Source organism: Mauremys mutica, chromosome 6 (assembly GCF_020497125.1).
Source record: "Mauremys mutica isolate MM-2020 ecotype Southern chromosome 6, ASM2049712v1, whole genome shotgun sequence".
Classification (NCBI taxonomy): domain Eukaryota; kingdom Metazoa; phylum Chordata; order Testudines; family Geoemydidae; genus Mauremys; species Mauremys mutica.
The window spans coordinates 29291788-29312372 of record NC_059077.1 but is presented as its reverse complement, the minus strand read 5'-3'; the positions used below and the strand labels follow the sequence as shown (position 1 = coordinate 29312372).

General features: G+C 40.6%; 1 protein-coding gene across 1 annotated transcript; it reads right to left on the bottom strand.

Annotated features, from left to right (window-relative positions):
• Positions 1-1905: 1905 nt before the first annotated feature.
• Positions 1906-13079, bottom strand: MRPS30 (mitochondrial ribosomal protein S30). Its single transcript, XM_045022398.1, has 5 exons — positions 12436-13079; positions 12017-12162; positions 7092-7197; positions 6037-6213; positions 1906-2401 (listed from the first exon to the last, which is right to left on the bottom strand). Exons 1-5 carry the CDS (start codon positions 12986-12988, stop codon positions 2133-2135), a joined length of 1251 nt encoding a protein of 416 aa, XP_044878333.1. The 5' UTR covers positions 12989-13079; the 3' UTR covers positions 1906-2132.
• Positions 13080-20585: the final 7506 nt, after the last annotated feature.

The window sequence follows — 20585 nt, the reverse complement described above, 5'->3', positions numbered from 1 at the left end:
AGTTTCCAGTACAGGTCCCCTATTTTCTGTCTCAGAATGTAGACACCAGAACAGCTGATATTTCCCAAACTTGGTATCTGCTTGAGGGTTGTTAAACATTTTTTTTTTAAATAAAGCAAAATAGTTCAGCAGCTGGTATTATAAAGGAGAAAGACAAATAGTTTCCCCTATTACCCAAAAAATAATATGATTTAATTCTGAATTCTTCCTTACCCTCCCTCATGTTCCCTGCCCAGAGGCACAGGTTAAAATTAATAGAAAGCTAAAAACAACCAACTTTGTAAGTTTCACTCCCTTATGACTCCCTTGAATTGACTTTTTTAAAAGTTCCGTCAGATACCAAACCCTGCAGAATAAGATGTAAAAGAAATAAAGTTGGTCCCCATGAGATTTAAAGTAGCAGCATCAAATGTTTCTGCTGAATGGAGCTAAAGAACAGGAATCTAGCAGTTTGTGATGTTCTAGATTTAAACATTTAGCAGTTATATATTCCCACTTTCAACAATACTAGAGACTTCCTTCATTGTCAGTGTATTTCACTCTTAAATATTATGGACCAGACAGTACAAAAGGAAAGATTAATGCCATTCTACAGATAAATTATTTTATTTCAGTAAGTGATCTAATGTACTGGAGACTACTGTGCATATTTATGATTTGTCTCAGCTTTGCAAATCAGTGAAAAAATATCAGGCAAAGAATTTCATTTCTTCTTCTGCAACAGAATGGTAAACAGTGCCACCTACTGTTTGTCAGTTTTTCTTAATTCCTTATGAAATGCCAGTTGTAAAGACGACAGAGGAGCTCGGCTATTTAGGAGAGCCTGGGAGTAGAGCCATGACTGCTCTGGATTGAGAGGAGTCAGCTGAGGTGGTTCTGGCACCAGATAAGGATGTCCCCTGGGAGGTTTCCTTTGGAACTCTACTGGGCACATCCCACTGGGAGGAGATCCTGAGGCTGGCCTGGGAATGCTGGGGAATCCCCCCAAAAGAAGCTGGAATCTGTTGCGGAGGAAAGGGAGGTCTGGTTCTTCCTACTCTCCATGCTGCCGCCACAACCCTCACCAGTAAGAGTGGCATAAAGGAAAAAGACAGACAATGTCAAGGTCTGTGGTGGATTCTCTATCACTGACAATTGTAAAATTAAGATTGGATGTTTTTCTAAAAGATATGCTCTAGGACAGGGATTGGCAACCTTTGGCATGCCTCGGCCCATGCTGCTTCCCGCAGCCCCCATTGGCCTGGAAGGGCGAACTGCGGACAGTGGGAGTTGCGATTGGCAGAACCTGCGGACGCTGCAGGTAAACAAACTGTCCCAGCCCGCTAGCGGCCTTCCCTGACGGGCCACATGCCAAAGGTTGCCGATCCCTGCGCTAGGAATTAATTTGGGGAAGTTCTATGGCTTGTCTTATACCGGAGGTCAGACTAGAGGATCACAATGGTCCATTCTGGCCTGCGAAACTATGAAACCTGTGGACTCAACTCTGTAAAAAGGAAGTACTTAACAATAAAAAGTTAAATCAGAATTTATGTAGTCTTATGTAAATTATTCCAGAGGATAAATCAATTACTTGAAAAGAAACCTACCCGCTTACTAAACTTCTAACTCCTCCCCTGAAGTCATAGCTAAAACAATGCTTTAGCATTAGAAAAGATTTTACAAGATGACGTTACAGTGTGTTATCAGAAAACTTGTGCAAAAACCACTATCAAGTTTTATAAGTACTTCAATTGTGTTGCGACTGCCTCTTCCAAGGAGTTTACAGTCTACATGGACAACACTGTTCTACTGCCCATCAAGTTTGCATGAGGAAATCTCAGTTTGTTGAAACAAAATCCAGGTAATTTTTTGGGCTCTATTTAAAAATCAAGGTACCTTACTTCAAATACAAGTATACAAAAGGCATTAAGTTATTCTATATGTTTATTTTCAATGTACAGCACCACATATTTTGGTGAGTGTGTGAGAATAAGCCCCACAAGAAATCACAGAATACATTTTCTTGTTTACAGTCTCTCTCTCTCTCTCACACACACACACACACACCCCTTGAATAAGCATGAAGAACCATTCCATCAGAAGTCAAATGAAATGAAGCCCAGGCATTTAAACAGAGCCTTTGGTAGCCTTATTTACAATTGCTCTGGCCTGTTTAGCAGAAACTGAACTAACTGAAGCAGAATTTCATCATTAAAACCTTTTACGTTATTGTCTTCCACAGCTTCATATAAGGGCTTACTTTCTGTTCCCCAACAGATATTCTTCCGAGGGTTATTTTGATCAGCTCGTACAGTTAGTGCTAAGGTATTCAGCTGGTAACAAAAGAAAGCAAAGTATTTTCCATCAGTGATCACAGCCTGCGATACAAAGGGACGGGTCACATCTGCCTCACACCAGAATCCTGTAAATGAAATTACACCCTAGTTACACAAGGCATAAGTAATATTCATATTAGCACAGGGGCTTGAAATCCAGACATAGTTACAAACCTAAACTGCTTATCCTCAAGGAACAAGATAGATTATGTAAAATGTTATGACTGAACAATCTAAAACTAATGACAATCTCACCTCACCCACCCCCAAGAAAAGTTGTGTGTCATATACCTTAGGGACCACTTTCAAAATTATGCTAATGTATATGCTCACAAATCTGAACACAAAACCAACCTTTTCAATGCACATGGATTCTCATAGTCTGCCCGCAAAGGTTACCCATCTTGCACAAAACTGCATGTTTAAAATTAGATACAATATACAGCACCACACATTTGGTGTGTCCTGCAGACACTATTTTCGGGGGGAGGGAATCAGACTTTTGGCAGCCCACCACCTTCTATTTAGAGGATAAATGAATTTTCCATAAATCCTCTTATGGTGAAGTGACTTTTTCCATAAGGGAATGTACTTTTTCATTATGACAATTCAAGAATATGTTCCGTTAATTCAAGTTTAATACACCATTACTGTTGAATGCTAAATAAAATGGTTAGAGAGACAAGCTAAATCTTTTATTGGACCAAACAAAATGGTTCTCCTTTTATACTATATCATGTTGTGCGTGCACAATAGCATATGCAGAGAACTGTACTTACGGAACAAATATTGAATACATATGCTTCCTTAAGCAATGCTCACTACTAAAATTATAAAATAACCCAGTAGAGTCAGAGAATGAAAACAAATATTACTGTCTATACATATCAATGTCACTAAAATTCTAGTTGACTTGTAAAGATGAGACCATCAATTTCAGTGTTATAGGTACACCACAAAAAAAAGATAAGTTTGGGATCACATGTGATTAGCATATGCTATTACACATGCACAATTTGATGCAAAACTATCTTCTTACTGTTTTATACAGATGTATTAATTAGGGGATTTGCATCACTGTGACCTAAACATGGTGTCATTACTTCAGAAATTGCTTCCACTACCAGAAACTAGCTATTAGCTAATGGCATCTATAGCTAAGTGAATTAAGTTCTCTTGAACCATCTCTTCTTTCCAGCTGAGGTCTCATTTAATATTTATAAATCCTTTATGGAATTAGAATTGTACGGATTGTGAATATGGGCGTTTGCTCAAATATACACAGTATCTCTACTTCTCAACAATTAGGTTTTTTTATTATTTAGATCAGACACAAGTAGTGCAATACTAATGATCAATATGTAGGTCTACTTGTTGTAATCTGTCTTGGATTAAAAAAAATCTCTAGTCTCTGATATTATGCAAGTATATTTGGCATTATTTCTTTAGATATACACTGTTAGAATTTAGCACAGGGTATATCTGAAAGGCCAAGTGCTAGAGAAAGAACATTAGATTTCATGTGCCTGTAATGTTTACTAGTTCAGGATAAAACCATTAGCTTGATCCCCATAGCAACTGTTCATCTTTTGTGTTTCATTATAATGTACAATACAAGCTCATGAGGCTGCTTTCAAAAACAGTTCACCTTATTGCATAGTAAACTGGCTTATAATCAAATTCCACCTTCCATGAAGATTTGTATAAGAGAAAATTGATGTATATGCACCTAACATGGAGTAGAATTTAGCTGCCAAAATTTCACTGTAACACCCCATTTTTTGGAATACTGATTTCAGCAGCTTACTATCATATACCACAGCCAAAAAACTCTAGTGTATAGACTACATATTTTAACCTAAAAAATACCAAAAATAATTTTACACATACAATTGCAAGATTAATAAGTGCCATTTAATATTCTATATATTTCATAATTTTTGCTGATTCAGATAGCAAGACTGGAGTTGTTCACTAATACAGGATAGACTGGTGCCAAAGGGTAAACTGCAAAAGCAGCTTTATTAAATTATGGAAAAAACTCAGCTAGTTTTAGCTTTAAAAGATATATACAGGTACCCAAGAAATATGAAAATTACGCATTTGAAACTTCAGGTTTCCAAAGTGAGTTTGTCTAGGTCAGGGGTTCTCAAGCATCATTGTACCATGACCCCCTTCTGACAACAAAAATTACTATATGACCCCTGGAGGGGGGATTGAAGCCTGAGCCCACCTGAGCCCTGCTACCCCAGGCGGTGGGAGCTAAAGCCCAAGCACCACCGCCCCTAGCCAGGGGGTTAAATTCAAAGCCCAAAGGCTTCAGCCCCATGCAGGGGGCCTGTAACCTGATCCCTGCCACCCAGGGCGTCAGGCTTGGGTTTCAGCCCCAGCAAGTCTAAGCCAGCCCTGGTAACCCCATTAAAACAGGATCGCGACCCACTTTGGGGTCCTGACCCACAGTTTGAGAACCCCTGATCTGGCTGAGGCAGCTTTGTAATTTCAAGCACTTTTAAAAGTCACCATATTTACTCTTCAGTTCTAACCTATTATGCATTAAACAATGTTTTTCTTTAGTTCGGTTAGAAGCATGATAAATTAGCAAAGGGAAAGGCCCTCTATTTAAAGAGTAACTCAGATACATTTCATAACTCTACTGAGCTGCCTTTTTTTTTTTGTTTAATAATATTAACTCTGCATTAATACTTGGTTTAATTAAACCAAAGCTGAAGTACCTATTTCCCATCAAGACACCTCTCCCTAATGCTCTTACAGTCATTTTATTGACTTCAGTTTCACAGATGATATAGCATGGCAGGGACCAATGAGGTTAGAAATATCTGGATTTTTCTTATAAGTAGTCACAACTTTATTAGATTCCATAACAGGACAACTTGGCCTGGCAGCAATGCAAATGAGAAAGACAACAGATGCTCTCTCTATTTGGGCTTTGCAGAGGGAGGAGGCCTAGCTCAGTGGTTTGAGCATTGGCCTGCTAAACCCAGGGTTGTGTGTTCAATCCTTGAAGGGACCACTTAGGGATCTGGGGCAAAAATCTGTCTGGGGATTGGTCCTGCCTTGAGTAGGGGGTTGGACTCAATGACCTCCTGAGGTCCCTTCGAACCCTGATATTCTATACGGGGAAGGAAGGTGACAGAGCATCACTCAGTCCCAGGGCACCACCTTGCCCATTTAAGACCAAAGCCTTTCGTTCAAGTCAGAGGAGCCACCTACTTTAAATCCATGAGCTGGTTGACACGATAAGCTAGTTGGTTCTTATTTGCTACTGCCATTTTAATTACTCCTAGAACATTATTTATCTCAAAACATAAAAGATTTAATACTTTTTAGACATTTTATATTGCCAACCACTGATCTGTAAATATTTGGTTTGATGTATATTACTCCTTTTAACTCTCTTGATCAAAACAGGATTAAACAGAAATTAAGTCAGAGGACTGAGACCCAACATTGCATTTCATTTTTTCTTTACTGCTGCCTTTTACTATGATTTTTAAAAAAAAAATCCAGTCAAAGTAATCTCAGTTTGACATGCCCCCATATATATAGTTTAATTGGCTCATTTAAGTTTCAATAATGAAATTAAAACATGTTCTACACAGAAAGAAAACCATATAAAAAACACAAATGTAAGATAAAAGGAAAGGGAGAAAAGTTTGTCTTACATCTATAAATGTAAATCAAGCTATAAGTTTCGCCTCACCTTGATACATAGCTTGTGCTGCAGTCCAAGCAAAGAGACTTGCAATACCATTAGCTCGATAAGTTACTTCAATTTGATCAGCAAGGTTTGCTTTTAATAATCGCTCCCTTTTCAGTTGATCAGGAATCAGATGAAATTGCGTATGACCATAGCTGCATGGATCTGCCACTTTTGATCCTGAGTTCATAGAAAGGAGAAAAGTTAAAAGCCACTTTAAAAATCAAATGTTATAGGTAGCATCAGAGGTTAAGGAAAAAATAATATTTCTGTCATCTCTATTATTCAGACTTCTGCCCATCAAAGTAACAAGTTATTTTTAAAAAGTTAGCTTGGTTTGAAATTGACGTTAATATTTCTTTGGTTTCCTCTAGTTCAAAAGATTAAGTTTCCTTATGAACTCACTTGCTGGCTATAATTGGAGAAAAGACACTGAAATTAAAGTTGTTAATTTTGCTCTAGTTCTGGTCCAATCTGGCTCCCATTGAAAATAAAGGGGTTTTGCCTCTTTCTCCTTCATTGACTGGATGTTGTTTAGAAAGACCAGAAGACTCCTTTTAAAGCTGACAGGTAACTGATCTTCCTGTAGCAAAAGTGGTAAGAAGCATATTTTTCTGGGCTGTGGGAGAATAATGGTGGGCTTGGCCCTGACTGTACAGGTATCTGGTTTATTAGAGAAGCAACAGCCTCTTATGAGTAAAGCTATCTGAACCCCCTTGTAACCACAAGAAAAGCAAAGAACAAAATCCTTATAAGGCCCAATGACCCATTCAGAAAACATTCTGCATATTGAATAAAATATTTTCAGATCAAGACTTCATATTTCAGAAGGAGTCATTTAAGTGTCAAATGTGTGTCACTTTATCACAATTTTAAGTTTTATTGACTATGCCCAGTCTCTTATTTTTTTAATTAATGTTCAGCAAATTATAGCACCACAGTTATAAATGCCATTAGAGAGATTTTGAAATTGGCTCCTGCAATAAGCCATTTTCAAAAAAGTGTACTATTCAGTACTGCTACACAGTAACTACATTCATATGACTAGGAAATCTTACCTATAAATATCTTGTTATCGTACTGTCTTTTGAACAATGGAAGTTTGTCTGGTTTGTGATTAATAACAGGAACTTCTCCAGCGACTGAATAATCTAATGGTACAAACTTGAAGGAACGAAAGAGAGAGAGAAAGAAAATCAGTTCATCAAGTCATAGAATGTTTTTGATCTCAGTATTATTACATAGTACATTGATAACAATATTTTGATTCTTAATATTTGTATGAACAGCCATCTGAACACCTAAGGAATTCTCATCAAAGTTCAACATCCATTTTATGGTCTTGAATAAAACTTTGATCATGTTCAGAGAGAGAAACCAACAAGATAGTATGTTTCTCGAAGATAGCGTGAATCTCCTGCAGCCGAAGAGAAATATGTTGTGTAGAACAGGAAGGACTCAAGTGCCAGGGCCTGGACAATTGTTGGTTAGCACCACTTCCCACTGATAAAAGATGGCATTTCCCACATTTTGCATGGCGGCGGGGAGAGAGAGAACGGGACCAAAAAAACACCAAAGCTTAATTAACAGCATTTTGTGTTGGACCTTTATCCTCACATTCAATACAACATGGTTATAGTACTTTGCAATTCTGTTTTTTCAAAAGCAGCTAGCCAATCATTTTGGGTGCCCAACTCAAGATGCCTTGAGTAGCTCAATTTCAAGAATGCCAAGCATGCATCCTCTGAAAGGACTCAAAAGTTGAGCACCCAAGCAAAAAAGTCAATAGTCATTTTTTAAAATCTTGGTGTACGTTTTCTTTGGCAAGTTATAGAAAGTCTAAATAAAACATATGGAACTAAGAAACTTTCAGTCATGCCACTGAATTTAGCAGTGACCATATGATTGCTCGCGAGACTTCCTCCAACAGGTGGTAGCCTCAATATACACTGATTTCTTCACACACACTTCCTTCCCCCACACTTAAGTTTACTCTAAAATACAAACTAGATTTATTTTTTCCAAACTCAAGTTTCTGACTGAATGATTATATCTTGATTTCCCCCACCCTTTTTTCCCTCCCTTCGGGGGGGGAGGGGGGGAGGCAGTACGATGAACAAGAGAATCTTTCCCTAGTAGTAAATTCTAAGAAAGTCTTACCCAACACCTATTTTGTATACAGCATTGCTGAATGCCTCACAAAAGTAGAATAGAGGTTAAGCAACATGCTATTTTTTTTTTTTAAGAGTTCCCTAAAACTTCTCTGAAAATGGATGAAAACCCAGTATAAAGATAATCACACACACATCTACAGTACTGTATGTGCTGTTATTTAATGATTGGAAGTTTATTCTGTATTTAACTAGATTTCACTCTTTGTCTACCTGTTATTTGCAATTACCCTACCTCACAATTTAGAAGAAAGCCTTTAGAGGAAAACTTGTTAAAACCAACACAGTCAAAGAAAAAGCATTTTAAAGAATGTACAAAGCTACACTGTCTACCTGTAAGGGCACCAAGTTTATCACCCTTCTGCCACTAAAAACCTCTGATTTTCAGGTTTAATGTCACTCAGTTTAATCCTACCTAGCAGTCTCAACCTTGGCAAAGCGCACAATCAAACTAACAGAAACATTAAAATGGTCAAAGTGCAAAGCACGGCACCCTGAAGAAGCACACAGGACTAGCTGGCAGGGGCACAAAAGAAAGATGTGCATGTTTCCCCTATGTTGCCCTATCATGGAAAGGTTAGGGGCGTACAATCGGTTTCATTTTCTTGAGGAGGCAGCTCAGGTTTAAAAAATGTGGTAAGCTATATGCTAACACCAGTGATGATTCTATATTATTTTTATGCTTGAAATTACAGAGTTCAAGCTTAAACTTTAGATGCAACCTCTCCCTCTCTTTCAACTCTGCTCATTTTATCTACATATTCATTCTCTCACTCATTTCCAATGACTCAGTCTCCCCCTCATTCATACCACAACCAGATTCATTGCCTTCTCTCATGTCTTGGGGATTTAAAAAAGGGAAGAAGTCTGGTCCCACCCAGACTGGCAAAGGTGGAACCTGCTGACAAAAGGAGGAGCTACAAAAGCCAGTGGCTAGACAGTACAAGCTTCTATGCATGCTGTACACATGCAGAATTTAAAGAGGATGTAAATCATATCAAAAAACTGACTAAAAACATTCTAAAGAATTCATAGTGAAGTGGACATCTACCCGTCATGACATTAAGAACAAGCCCTTACCTATGGCCTGTTCAATGCTACAAAGTTAAGTTGACTTTTTTTTGACTTAGACAAGTGCAAAACTACACAACTGTGTCTCCTGCAGATGTAAATGCCCCATTACAGTGATGCAATGCCACTCTCCCCAAATGAAGCAGAGCCACAGTCTGTAAACGCAGTTTGAGTGTAGACATTATCTATGTCGACCTTAACAGTCAACCAGCAGCTGTCTCACAATTTGCCCTTGTTCTCGCACCAGTGACTTCTCCAGTTGCAATTCTGAACTCCACTGCCTGGGGACATAGACACCAGAAGTCTGTCCCCACCCTTTAAAACACACAGCTTATTTTTTAAATGCCTTTTCTTGATTGCCCACTATGGTGAGGACACTTACTGGCCCACTGTTGTGAGCATCCACCCATGCTGGCTCCAAGCATACACAGAGATACTAGATGTACTCCTGTCTGGAGTAGGAAAAGTGTCATGGAGCGCCTCAGCCTCTGGGGAGAGGAGACTGTGCAAGCCCAGCTAAGGAACAGCCAAAGAAATTTAGGGTATGTCTATAATGCCCTGTGACTTAAAAACCTGTAACTTAGCTGACCCAGGCTCATGCCAAGGGGCTGTTTAATTGCAGTGTAGATGTTCAGGCTTGGGCTGGAGGGTCCCAGACCACAGGCTGCAGCCTGACCCTCACCCTTAAAGTCAACACCGCAATTAAACAGGCCCTTAGCCTGAGTCAGCTAGCATGGGCCAGCCACAGGTTTTTAATTGAAGTGTATATACACACAGACATCGGTGTACAGATGGTATGGGCAAGTAGGGTGCTGAAATCGGAGCCCAACAGGGATGAGCAGCAGTACCACATGAAAGTGAAGAAATTTCAGCAGGCATATCAGAAGGTAAGAGAAGGCAACAGCAAATCTGGGACCTCCCATATACCTGATGTTTATAGCATGTCATACTTAGCATGGACTCCACCAGCATACCACACATGACTGAACACTTTGCCGGGGCCTGATGCAAAGATCCATTCAGTGAACAAAGGGAGAGAGGACTGGAGGGAATGTAAACCTTGCAGTGACCCAGGAGCTATTTGACAATCTTCTGGAGTCAAGACACTCCCACCAGGCAAGTGCAGATGGGCCCGATTATGAAGGGGAAGAGAGCTCAGGTAAGTGTACACACGCATTATTCCTTACAAGGATTTTTTTTAACCTTTTTATTGCCCAAAACCCCCTCTCCCTCTGACCCTTCTTTCCCATTTAAAAATGGCTCCCATCTCATCTGTGCATTTAGAGAACAAAAGGTACTGACATCTGATTTTCCACTTTATTTGTAATATCTATGAAAATAAAAACAACAAGGAGTCCTTGTGGCACCTTGGAAACTAACAAATTTATTGGGCATAAGCTTTCATGGGCTATAACTCCATGCATCTGCTGAAGTGGGTTTTAGCCCATGAAAGCTTATGCCCAAATAAATTTGTTAGTCTCCAAGGTGCCACAAGGACTCCTCATTGTTTTTGCTGATACAGACTAACACGATACCATTTCGTCAACATCTACCTACCTTTGGACAGTACATAGTACACTATGTAACTCAAACAAGAACATACGAATGACTATACTGGGTCAGACCATTGGTCTGATAATAGCCAGAACAGAATGGGGCAATTTATCAACTCCAGTCCCAGAGGTTATGGGGCACCTAGAGCAGGGGGTTGCACCCTGACCATTTTGGCTAATAGCCATTGATGGACCTCCCCTCCCCTCAATGAACTTATCTAGTTATTTTTTTAACCCAGTTAAACTTTTGGCCTTTATAACATTCCCTGGCAATGAATTCCACAGGTTGACTATGCAAAGAAGTACTTCCTTACATTTCTTTTAAGCCTACTGCCTATTAATTTAATTGGGTGACTCCTGGGTCTTTGTGTTATCTGAAGGGGTAAATAATACTTCCTTATTCATTTTTTTTCCACATCATTCATGGCTTTATAGACCTCTATCAAATCTCCCTTCATTGTCTATTTTCTAAGCTGAATAGTCCCAGTCTTTTGAATGTCTCCTCATATGTTCCATATTCCCTCATTTTTGTAGCCCTTCTCTATATTTTTTCCAACTCGAAATTAATCTTTTTTGAGATAAAGCAGAACCGCACACAGTATTCAAGGTGTGGACATACCATGGATTTATACGTGGTATTATGGATATTTTTGGTCTTATCTATCTCTTTGCTAATAGTTCTCAACATTGTTAGCTTTTCTGACTGCCCCAGCACAGAGCCGATGTTTTCAGAAAAACATCCATGACCTTTTTCTTGTGTGTTAACGGTTCCCCATCATATTGTACATATAGTTAGGATTATGTTTTCCAATGTGGATTACTTTGCATTTATCAACATTGAATTTCATCTGCCTAGTCACTCAGTTTTATAGTTTTAATAGTAACTAAAATCATGGAATAAATAAGATTGTTATAAGTACAATGAAACCTTTATAGAGGTTTCATTAAGTTTTTCTACAAAAGTTTTTCCCTGGGATGTGACTGGTTGGATTTAAAACGAAACAAAAACAAGCAATGATTTTTAGACAGACTATATGTTGTGAACTGTTCAGAGCAGAGACTCTCTTACTGGGTGTTTGTATCCTGCCTAGCACAGAGAAGCTACCGTTATACATGCTACATACTAAATGCTACTGTAAGACAGTACCAGTTGATAGTCACTTTTAGAAGTATTAAAAACATTCATACCTCTGGAAGCTGTTTTGGCACGCGGATCTGGATTTGTGGTTTGTCATCTATCTGAAATCTCACTGGATCAATTCTACCAGTTCGATAGCCTCGACAAACAACAGTCTCACCACGCTCCCAATAGAAGTTAACCTGTGGTTTTAAATCTGAAATGAAACATGTTTTGTTTTTAGCCAGCCCATTACACCCGTGTATTCTTGGTGAAAACATGCAAAAGGACATCAGCCCTCAGCCCAAAAACAAAATTAAAAATCAGACAGTGATGTAATCATGACCCACAATAACCCAGGAGCATTTCACATATTTCAGCATAATCTCTTCTTCTACTCCATGGCCTAACCTCCCACCCAGCCCCAGCGCCCCCGCCTCGCCCCTCTCTAATCCCCAGTAACCCCCCTTCACGCGACCTCCCGCCCCACCTAAGCAGGAGGCTGCGAGCAGCGGGTTGCGGCTGCCCAGCGCGGCGGTGAGGGAGATGACCAGCTGGGTGAGGAAGGGGGCCGGGACGTGCTGCTGCTCTCGGTAGAGGAAGGGTCGCTCTCGCTTGCGCTGGTAGAAATGCTCCTGCAGGAGCGCGTCGCAGGCCAGGGAACGCAACTCGCTAAGATCCGGGGCCTCGGGGCCCGCCGGCTCCGCTCCCGCGGGGGGCAGCCCCGGCACGAAGACGGTCTTGGTGAAGCTCTGGTACCAGCGGTCCGCGTTCAGGGAGAAGGTCTGCGGGTAAACCACGTACTTGAGCCGCTGCAGCCGGCCGTAGAGCCGCAGCTTCTCCGCGATGGAGGGCGCCTCGTGCACCTGCTGGTAGAAATACTCCAGCCGGCGGCGCTTGGCCGACTTGCTCTTGGCCGTGTGGGAGGCGACCACGGGCGGGTAGAGCGGAGACGGGGGCTGAGGCTGAGGGGCCGCGGCGGGCTCGGTGTGCAGCAACCGGCAGCCCAGCCGCACCAACCGCCACCCCCTGTGAGCCGCCATCTTGTCAGCGAGGGAGGGAGACTCGGGACGGACAGGAGAGTGTACACCAGTAATTGGCTACTATTGCTCACGTGGGTACTATACTGCACCAATCTAAACGTTCCTCTGAGAAACCGGGCGCCGCGGGAAAAAGAGGGCGGAGCCAGTCATTGAATCAACGCATTTCATTTGTCCGACTCTCTCGGAAACGGTCAAAGTGGGAAGGTTCCTTTTCAAGAAAGCGGGGCGGAAGAAGCAAGTCTCGCCCTGCCACTATGCGCATGCTTCTTGCGGACGGGCTTGTTGCTGTGCGTTGTCGAACCCTGGACGTGAGCAGCGCAGAGAAAGAGGACTACAGTTCCCAGCATGCAGAGCGAGGGCCGCCGGGATCGGGGCTGCAGCAAGGTCAGCTGAGGGCTGACCGAGCGTTTAGCTACCCTGTGAGCGTGCGCGCTCCCCAGCTGTCCTGGCCTCGACCCCCCGCTCCTCTTCCTACAAGGCCCTGGCACCTCCCTCCCCTGATCGTGCTAGCACTTGTGGTTCCCATCCCTATACAGGCCCCTAAACCACACTCCCACATCCCGCTATAACTGGGGGCTCTCATCCCTCGACTGGCCCCTGAACCATGCTTCCAGAGCCTGCTATCACTGGCGTTTCCCATCCCTATATGGCTCTCTGAACCACACCGCCCCAATCCCGCTATAACCTGCGGCTCATATTCCTAGACTGGACCCTGAACCATACTCTCAGATCCCACTACGACCAGGGGCTCCCAGCCCTATATGGGCCCCTGGACCACAGCCCGTGATCCCGCTCTCACTGGGGACTCATCCATATATGGGCCCCTGAACCACACTCCCACATCTTGCTATCACCAGAAGATCGCATCCCTATTTAGGCCGCTGAACCATGCTCCCGTGTTCCGCTTTCACCACTTGATCCCATCTCTTTCATGGACTCTGAACCACACCCCAGATCTTAGTATGACCACCAAGGTTGGCCGGGCTCTATAATGACCAAAGATGCAAACTAGTTATCATCACTAGTCCTTATTTGTTTGTTTCAAGAACATACTCCTCTCAAGTCACTATTAAGTTTACAACATTATGACAATAACACAGTATGAGAAATTTAAGGGATGTGTCTTGCATCCAATAAATTGTCATCTCTTTCCCTTATTTCTTTTACCACTGAAGCATGTATCTTTCAGTCATGGCATGTCCACTGCAGTCCAGGCACTCAGAAGTTTGTCAGATGTCTGTAATTGCAGTTGAGGCATCCTTAACTGTGATCTCTAATCTGAAGATTAGATTATCTTGACAATATAAGGACTTTTGCCAGTTAAATAGTTTATCCTCCATAATATTAATGATATACCATGCGCAGCTCTAGATAATATGTTGTGTAGGCAAAATATCAATTGGGAAAGTATCCCCAAGCTACAAAATTGTTTTAGGAGGGTTCCAAGGATGCTAAATCAAAATCTCCCAAGTCACTTAGTATGTCATAATGTTATGAATATATGGTATATTTAAAAAATACAGCTAATAAGCAAAGAAATAATAGGTGGCTGGATTGTTCTCTCCTGTGCAAACAATCATGGGAAGGGGTTGAGTGCCGCCATGTATTCACATGCCACACTATTGTAATAATCTCTGCACAAAATATGCCTTGTAAGAAATCATGATAACTAATACTCACTAATCAATAATACCATAGTAAAATGTGTGTAGCAACATTATATATAAAGTTATATACGTCAGCTGAAATCGGACAATGGAAATTGGAAAACGAACAACGGACAAGCTGTCGCCTCTAGCCAGGTGTCATCAAAATTGATTGGCAATTACCCATCAAGTGACCATTCTTTGGCAACGGAAGGGGGCAGGAACAGATCAAGCTGCACTTAACCCACAACAACATGGAACCTCTTTCCCCACGAGACTCCTTGTCTCTGCCCTCACAAAAGGAAGGAACTTTACCCAAGGGTAACCCTCAGGAAAATGTATTTCAAAAGGTGACTGGACTATAAAAGTGAGGGGCAAAAACATCTCAGGTATTCTCTCTCTACCTTTTTCTCCCTCTCTCGTTCTCTTTCATCTAAGCAGACAAAAGAACCAGCCTTTTGACTTTGGGAGGAGTTCTGGCCTGAAAATTTGGTCAGCCTTGTTGCTGGCAACGTGGTAATTTACCTTGAAGCCAGTCTAGTTTGTTAAAGTTTATGTTACTAGAAAGTGTTTTATCTTTATTTTCTTTTGTAACCATTTCTGACTTGATGCCTTATACTTCTATTCTCATAAAATTTGTCTATTGATAGTTAACTAAAATTTGTTTTGTTCTTCAATCAAAACTAATACAGTGTTGTGTTTAAACTGAACTGTTTGGGCAACTCCAGTTAAACTGCAAACTGTTGGATATGGTCCTATAATATCTGAACTGTCCAGGAGAGGACTGGACAGTGAAGAACATACTTTTTGGGGAAATTGGGACTGTGAGTGTGTTGGGGTTACCAGGCAATTAGTAACCAAAGGTGGTGGAAGCCAGTGTGTGACTGGAGTGTTGCTGGCAGGCTGTGGCTATACACAGACACTTGGGGTGTTCTCTGTATGCTGTTTGTGAGGGACTCAGGTTGAGAGCTACAGCAGCAAAGCATTGGGAGGCACCAAGGTTTGCAAGACAGGTGGTGACACAACCCCTCGTTGGTCTGGATACCACCCTGGCATGTGATACACATATCACTTTGTTGGGGACATGGCTTTTGTCTCTCTGTTGAAGGAGCTTTGGGCCATCATCAGATCCCAAAGGTTCGCCAGGATCTGCAGGAGAACAAACACTGTGCTGATGCCTGTGCCTACTTGGTTGCTCTGTATCCTCCCTCCTGCTACTTGGCAGCACAACTCCAGTGGCTCTCTAGTATTAGATACCCTTGATTATGATTGCTCTGTGGATTACCCTTATCCTTCATGGAAGGGGCTCTTGCAACACATAATACAGCTCCATGGAGTCACAGACAGTCCCCTTGTCATTCCATTCTATCCTGCCACCCACGCAAGTTGGAACTAGTGATACACCAAACATCACAAAATATTTAGATTGCTCCCAGTCCCAAGAGACCAGACATTTACCCCAAGTCAATTTGTACCTTAGATCTGTCACCTAAGCCAACACTTATAACCAGTTCTGTAATAAAGTGACTAAAGATATTAACTAGGAAAAAGTAATGAGAGATATTACAAGGTTAAGCAGGCAAACATATATTCGCAAATGAGTTACAGTCCATGATTTTAAAAGGTGACAGGTGTCAGCTAGGCTAACCCAAGCTGACTGTGAGAGTCCAAACAGCAAAAAGATGAAAAAATTTCTTGTCAGCTATTTTTATTTCCTTCTTCCAGGATTCAAGCTGATAGGACAAGCCCTTTTACACATAGCCTTTTCATAGATGTGAAGGGGCAATTAACAAAGTCTTTGTACTATGATGTACTACAATGGGCAATTTAGTTTGATAGCCTTCTTGGTGATCAGGAGATGATCCCTCCTCACAGGTTTACAGTTTCAGAAAATGGGATAAACATAAGTGAGATAAATGCATGCAGCAACTTACATGCATTTCATAAAGAATTGTAGAAGTACTAACTGGTATGTAACCTATAATTTAAATCAGTTTCTGTACCAAATGACTGGAGGATAGTTAATGTGTTGCCAATTTTTAAAATAGGCTCCAGAAGTGATCCTGGCAATTACAGGCAGGTAAGTCTAAATTCAGTGCCGGGCAAACTGGTTGAAACTATAGTAAAGAAAAGAATTGTCAGACACATAGATGAACATGATTTGTTGGGGAAGAGTCAATATGGTTTTGGAAAGGGAAATCACGCCTCATCAATCTACTAGAATTCTTTGAGGGGGTCAACAACCATGTGAATAAGGGCAATCCAGTGGACATAGTGTACTTAGATTTACTTAGATTTCTTTGACAAGGTCCCTCACCAAAGCCTCTTAAGCAAAGTAAGCTGTCATGGGATAAGAGGGAAGGTCCTCTCATGAATTGGTAACTGGTTAAAAGATAAGAAACAAAGGGTAGGAATAAATGATCAGTTTTCAGAATGTAGATAGGTAAATAATGGTGTCTCCTGGGATCTGTATTGGCACCAGTACTATTCAACATATTCATAAATGATCTGGAAAAAGGGGTAAACTGAGGTGGTAGAATTTGCAGATGATACAACACTATCCAAGATAGTTAAGTCCAAAGCAGACTGCAAAGAGTTACAAAAGGATCTCTCAAAACTGGGTGACTGGGCAACAAAATGGCAGATAAAATTCAATGTTGATAAATGCAAAGTAATTCACATTGGAAAACATTATCCCAACTAGACATATAAAATGATGGGGTCTAAATTAGCTGTTACCACTTAAGAAAGAGATCTTGGAGACATTCTGGATAGTTCTCTGAAAATATCCACTCAGTGTGCAGCGGCAGTCAAAAAAGCAAACAGAATGTTGAGAATCATTAAGAAAGGGATAGATAAGACAGAAAATATCATACTACCTCTATATAAATCCATGGTATGCCCACATCTTGAATACTGCATGCAAATGTGGTTGTCCCATCTCAAAAAAGATATATTGGAATTGGAAAAAATGATTAGGGATATGGAACAACTTCCCTCTGAGGAGAGATTAATAAGACTGGGACTTTTCAGGCTGGAAAAAAGATGACTAAGTGGGGGATTTGATAGAGGTCTATACAATCATGTCTGGTGTGGAGAAAGTATAAGGAAGTGTTATTTACTCCTTCTCATAACATGAGAACTAGGGTTCACCAAATGAAATTAATAGGCAGCAGGTTTAAAACAAACAAAAGGATGTATATCTTCACACAACTCACAGTCAAGATGTGGAACTCTTCCTGAGGATGTTGTGAAGGCCAAGACTATAACAAGGTTCAAAAAAGAACCAGATAAATTCATGGAGATTGATAGATCCATCAATGGTTATTAGCCAGGATGGGCAGGGATGCAAAACCATGCTCTGAAGTGTCCCTTGTCTCTGTTTGCCAGAAGCTGGCAATGGGCAACGCAGGATGGATCACTTGATGATTACCTGTTCTGCTCATTCCCTCTGAAGCACCTGGTATTGGCCACTGTTGGGGGACAGGCTACTGAGCTAGATGGACCTTTGGTCTGACCCAGTATGGCTGTTCTTATGTTCTTAAAGTCTAAACACTAAACACATTTTTATAAGTTCAATACTCATCTTAACCATATTAACACAAACATGAAACACACTGGCACCTGGTTTGCCAGCATCACAGATTCAAAAAGACAGAGCATTGGAATACAAAATATTGGGCATGATCCTTCAAGCCCTCCCTGCATAGAATTCCTATAGAAGTCAATGGCTTGCAGGATCAGGCCCTTTATCTAGAATTTGCTAGATGTCTTCTAGATTTAAAAGAATCAAACTCATATAATAAGATCTATACTGGATCTGTAAGAGAAAAATAATTTGTCATAATCGGACAATGCTTGTATGTGTATTATTGATTTGGGGATGAATGGGGCATAAGGGTCAACCTAATTTAATATACATATGCATCTGTAAATGTTGAGGAGATCTTTCTAGCAGACAGTGGTACTCTGGGTTCTTCATCGTAACGGAAAAAACTTTAAGGGCAATTGTTGCTGCCAAAAGATTGATTGCTATAACATGGAAAAAGAACACAACACCAAACTATCCATTGAAGTAACAGCCTGTCAGAAACTGCAAAATCTGAGAGGGCTGCATTAACAAGGGGAAATCAACTACAACAATATGATTCATTATGACAGCTGTTTATGAAACTATACACAAGCTAAAAATAACATGCTGACACTTCAAGTTGTACAGTTTATTATTTTTTCAACTGTCTGATGTAATCTTCAGGATTGTTTAAAGCTATGTTTCTCCATCACAGACAAAGTTTAGTGTTCACTATTTTTAAACTAAAAATAGCCATACACATTTTATATATGAATTCCATATCATTTTAGGCTTTCACCCCCCTTTTTTAATTGGCCCCAGAAATTCAATATTTCAGAGAGAAAAATCTCAAACTGTTCAGTGACACATCTGTAGCCTTATCCAGCTGGAATATTTATAATTAACAAAGTAAATGTCAATAAACATTGATTTCACTGTATACACACAAACTGATAAAAAATATTTCCATCAATAATAACTGAAATTTGTGGATAGGCCAAGTAAGAAGAATGCTTGAGAACTTAGTTTCATGTAGGGATATATACTTTGTATATATTGACATGTGATGTTGACAATTTGTATTTTAACTATTATAAAGCTTTAATTTTTTTAATCTCAACATCCACTATTAAGTAATTATGGTCTGATCCCCCCATAATTTCACACAACTGTGAACATTTAAATTGATAAAAATAAAAAAGCTTAAAATAAAAATAAACATATTATCCATCAAAATGATAAAAAATAAAAATCAAATTCTGAGAAGCCCATTTATAATGTGAGAATTGCACCCCATTGACAAAGGTGAGAGCAGCTGTGAATGTAACCAGAATGTTAGGTAAACTGCATATTCCCGATCTTTCACTTCCTTCACAGAACTTCAGCCTAGCTTTTTGCTGAATCAAAGATTGCACTGCACTGTTTTTTCATGAGTTTTCAGAAAGCATTACACAGATTAAAACCCAGGATATGAGGATGAGATTTTTAAAGCATTTAGAGTGTAGAAACATATTTCCATTTCAATAGCAATTAAAATAGTTGTAATAATTAAAAGAAAAGCCATAAGTAATAAAATACCAATATATCCTTTCTGTGCAAATTTCATGTTAATTTTTTTTTCTGAAGATGCATACATATTTGTGGGATTAAAAATATGATTTATAACAACTACTTCATGTAAAGTCTTTAAGGTTGGGACCATGTTTTTGTTACATGTGTGTACAATACCTTGCATAATGGAGCCTTGATCTTCAAGTTGGGCCTTTCAGTGATACCACAATAAAAAAAAATATTAATTAATAGTTGATGATCCCCGCTTCAATCATATACAGATTCTTCTTGCACTGATCTTTTTCAACGAAGATTTCCAATTTATCATTTGGTCGAAATGTACTGTGTGTCTTCAGCTTGCTAAGCAGCACTGGAATTAAAACCAGTGTTTCTCACAGGGGTGACTCTAGGGATTTTGCCACTCCAAGCACGGCAGGCAGGCTGCCTCCGGTGGTTTGCCTGTGGAGGGCACGCCTGCGGGAGGTCCACCGAAGCCACGGGACCAGCGGACCCTCTGCAGGCAAGCCGCCGAAGGCAGCCTGCCTGCCGCCCTCACGGCACCGGCAGAGCGCCCCCCATGGCTTGCCGCCCCAAGCATGCGCTTGGTGTGCTGGGGCCTGGAGCCGCCCCTTGTTTCTCAGTATGTACTCAAATGCTTCTTCTTTGGCAGAAGAAAGAGAAGTCTGGTCTTTGGACTCTTTATGGCCATCACTCGAATAATACCCGACTAGTGTCCCTTATTACAGTCTGGTCAGATTACAACTCAGTGGGACTACGGGTGTATAAAGGATTCAATCCATCTAGTGTGCTGGAACATATATTTATAAAC

Excerpts from the sequence above, each read along its gene's own strand:
- MRPS30 (XM_045022398.1), bottom strand. The coding sequence starts at position 12,988 with ATGGCGGCTCACAGGGGGTGGCGGTTGGTGCGGCTGGGCTGCCGGTTG. Across the intron at positions 6,214-7,091 it reads CGATAACAAGATATTTATAG|GATCAAAAGTGGCAGATCCA; the intron begins GTAAGATTTCCT and ends CTATGAACTCAG. Across the intron at positions 2,402-6,036 it reads AGCACAAGCTATGTATCAAG|GATTCTGGTGTGAGGCAGAT; the intron begins GTGAGGCGAAAC and ends TTTCATTTACAG.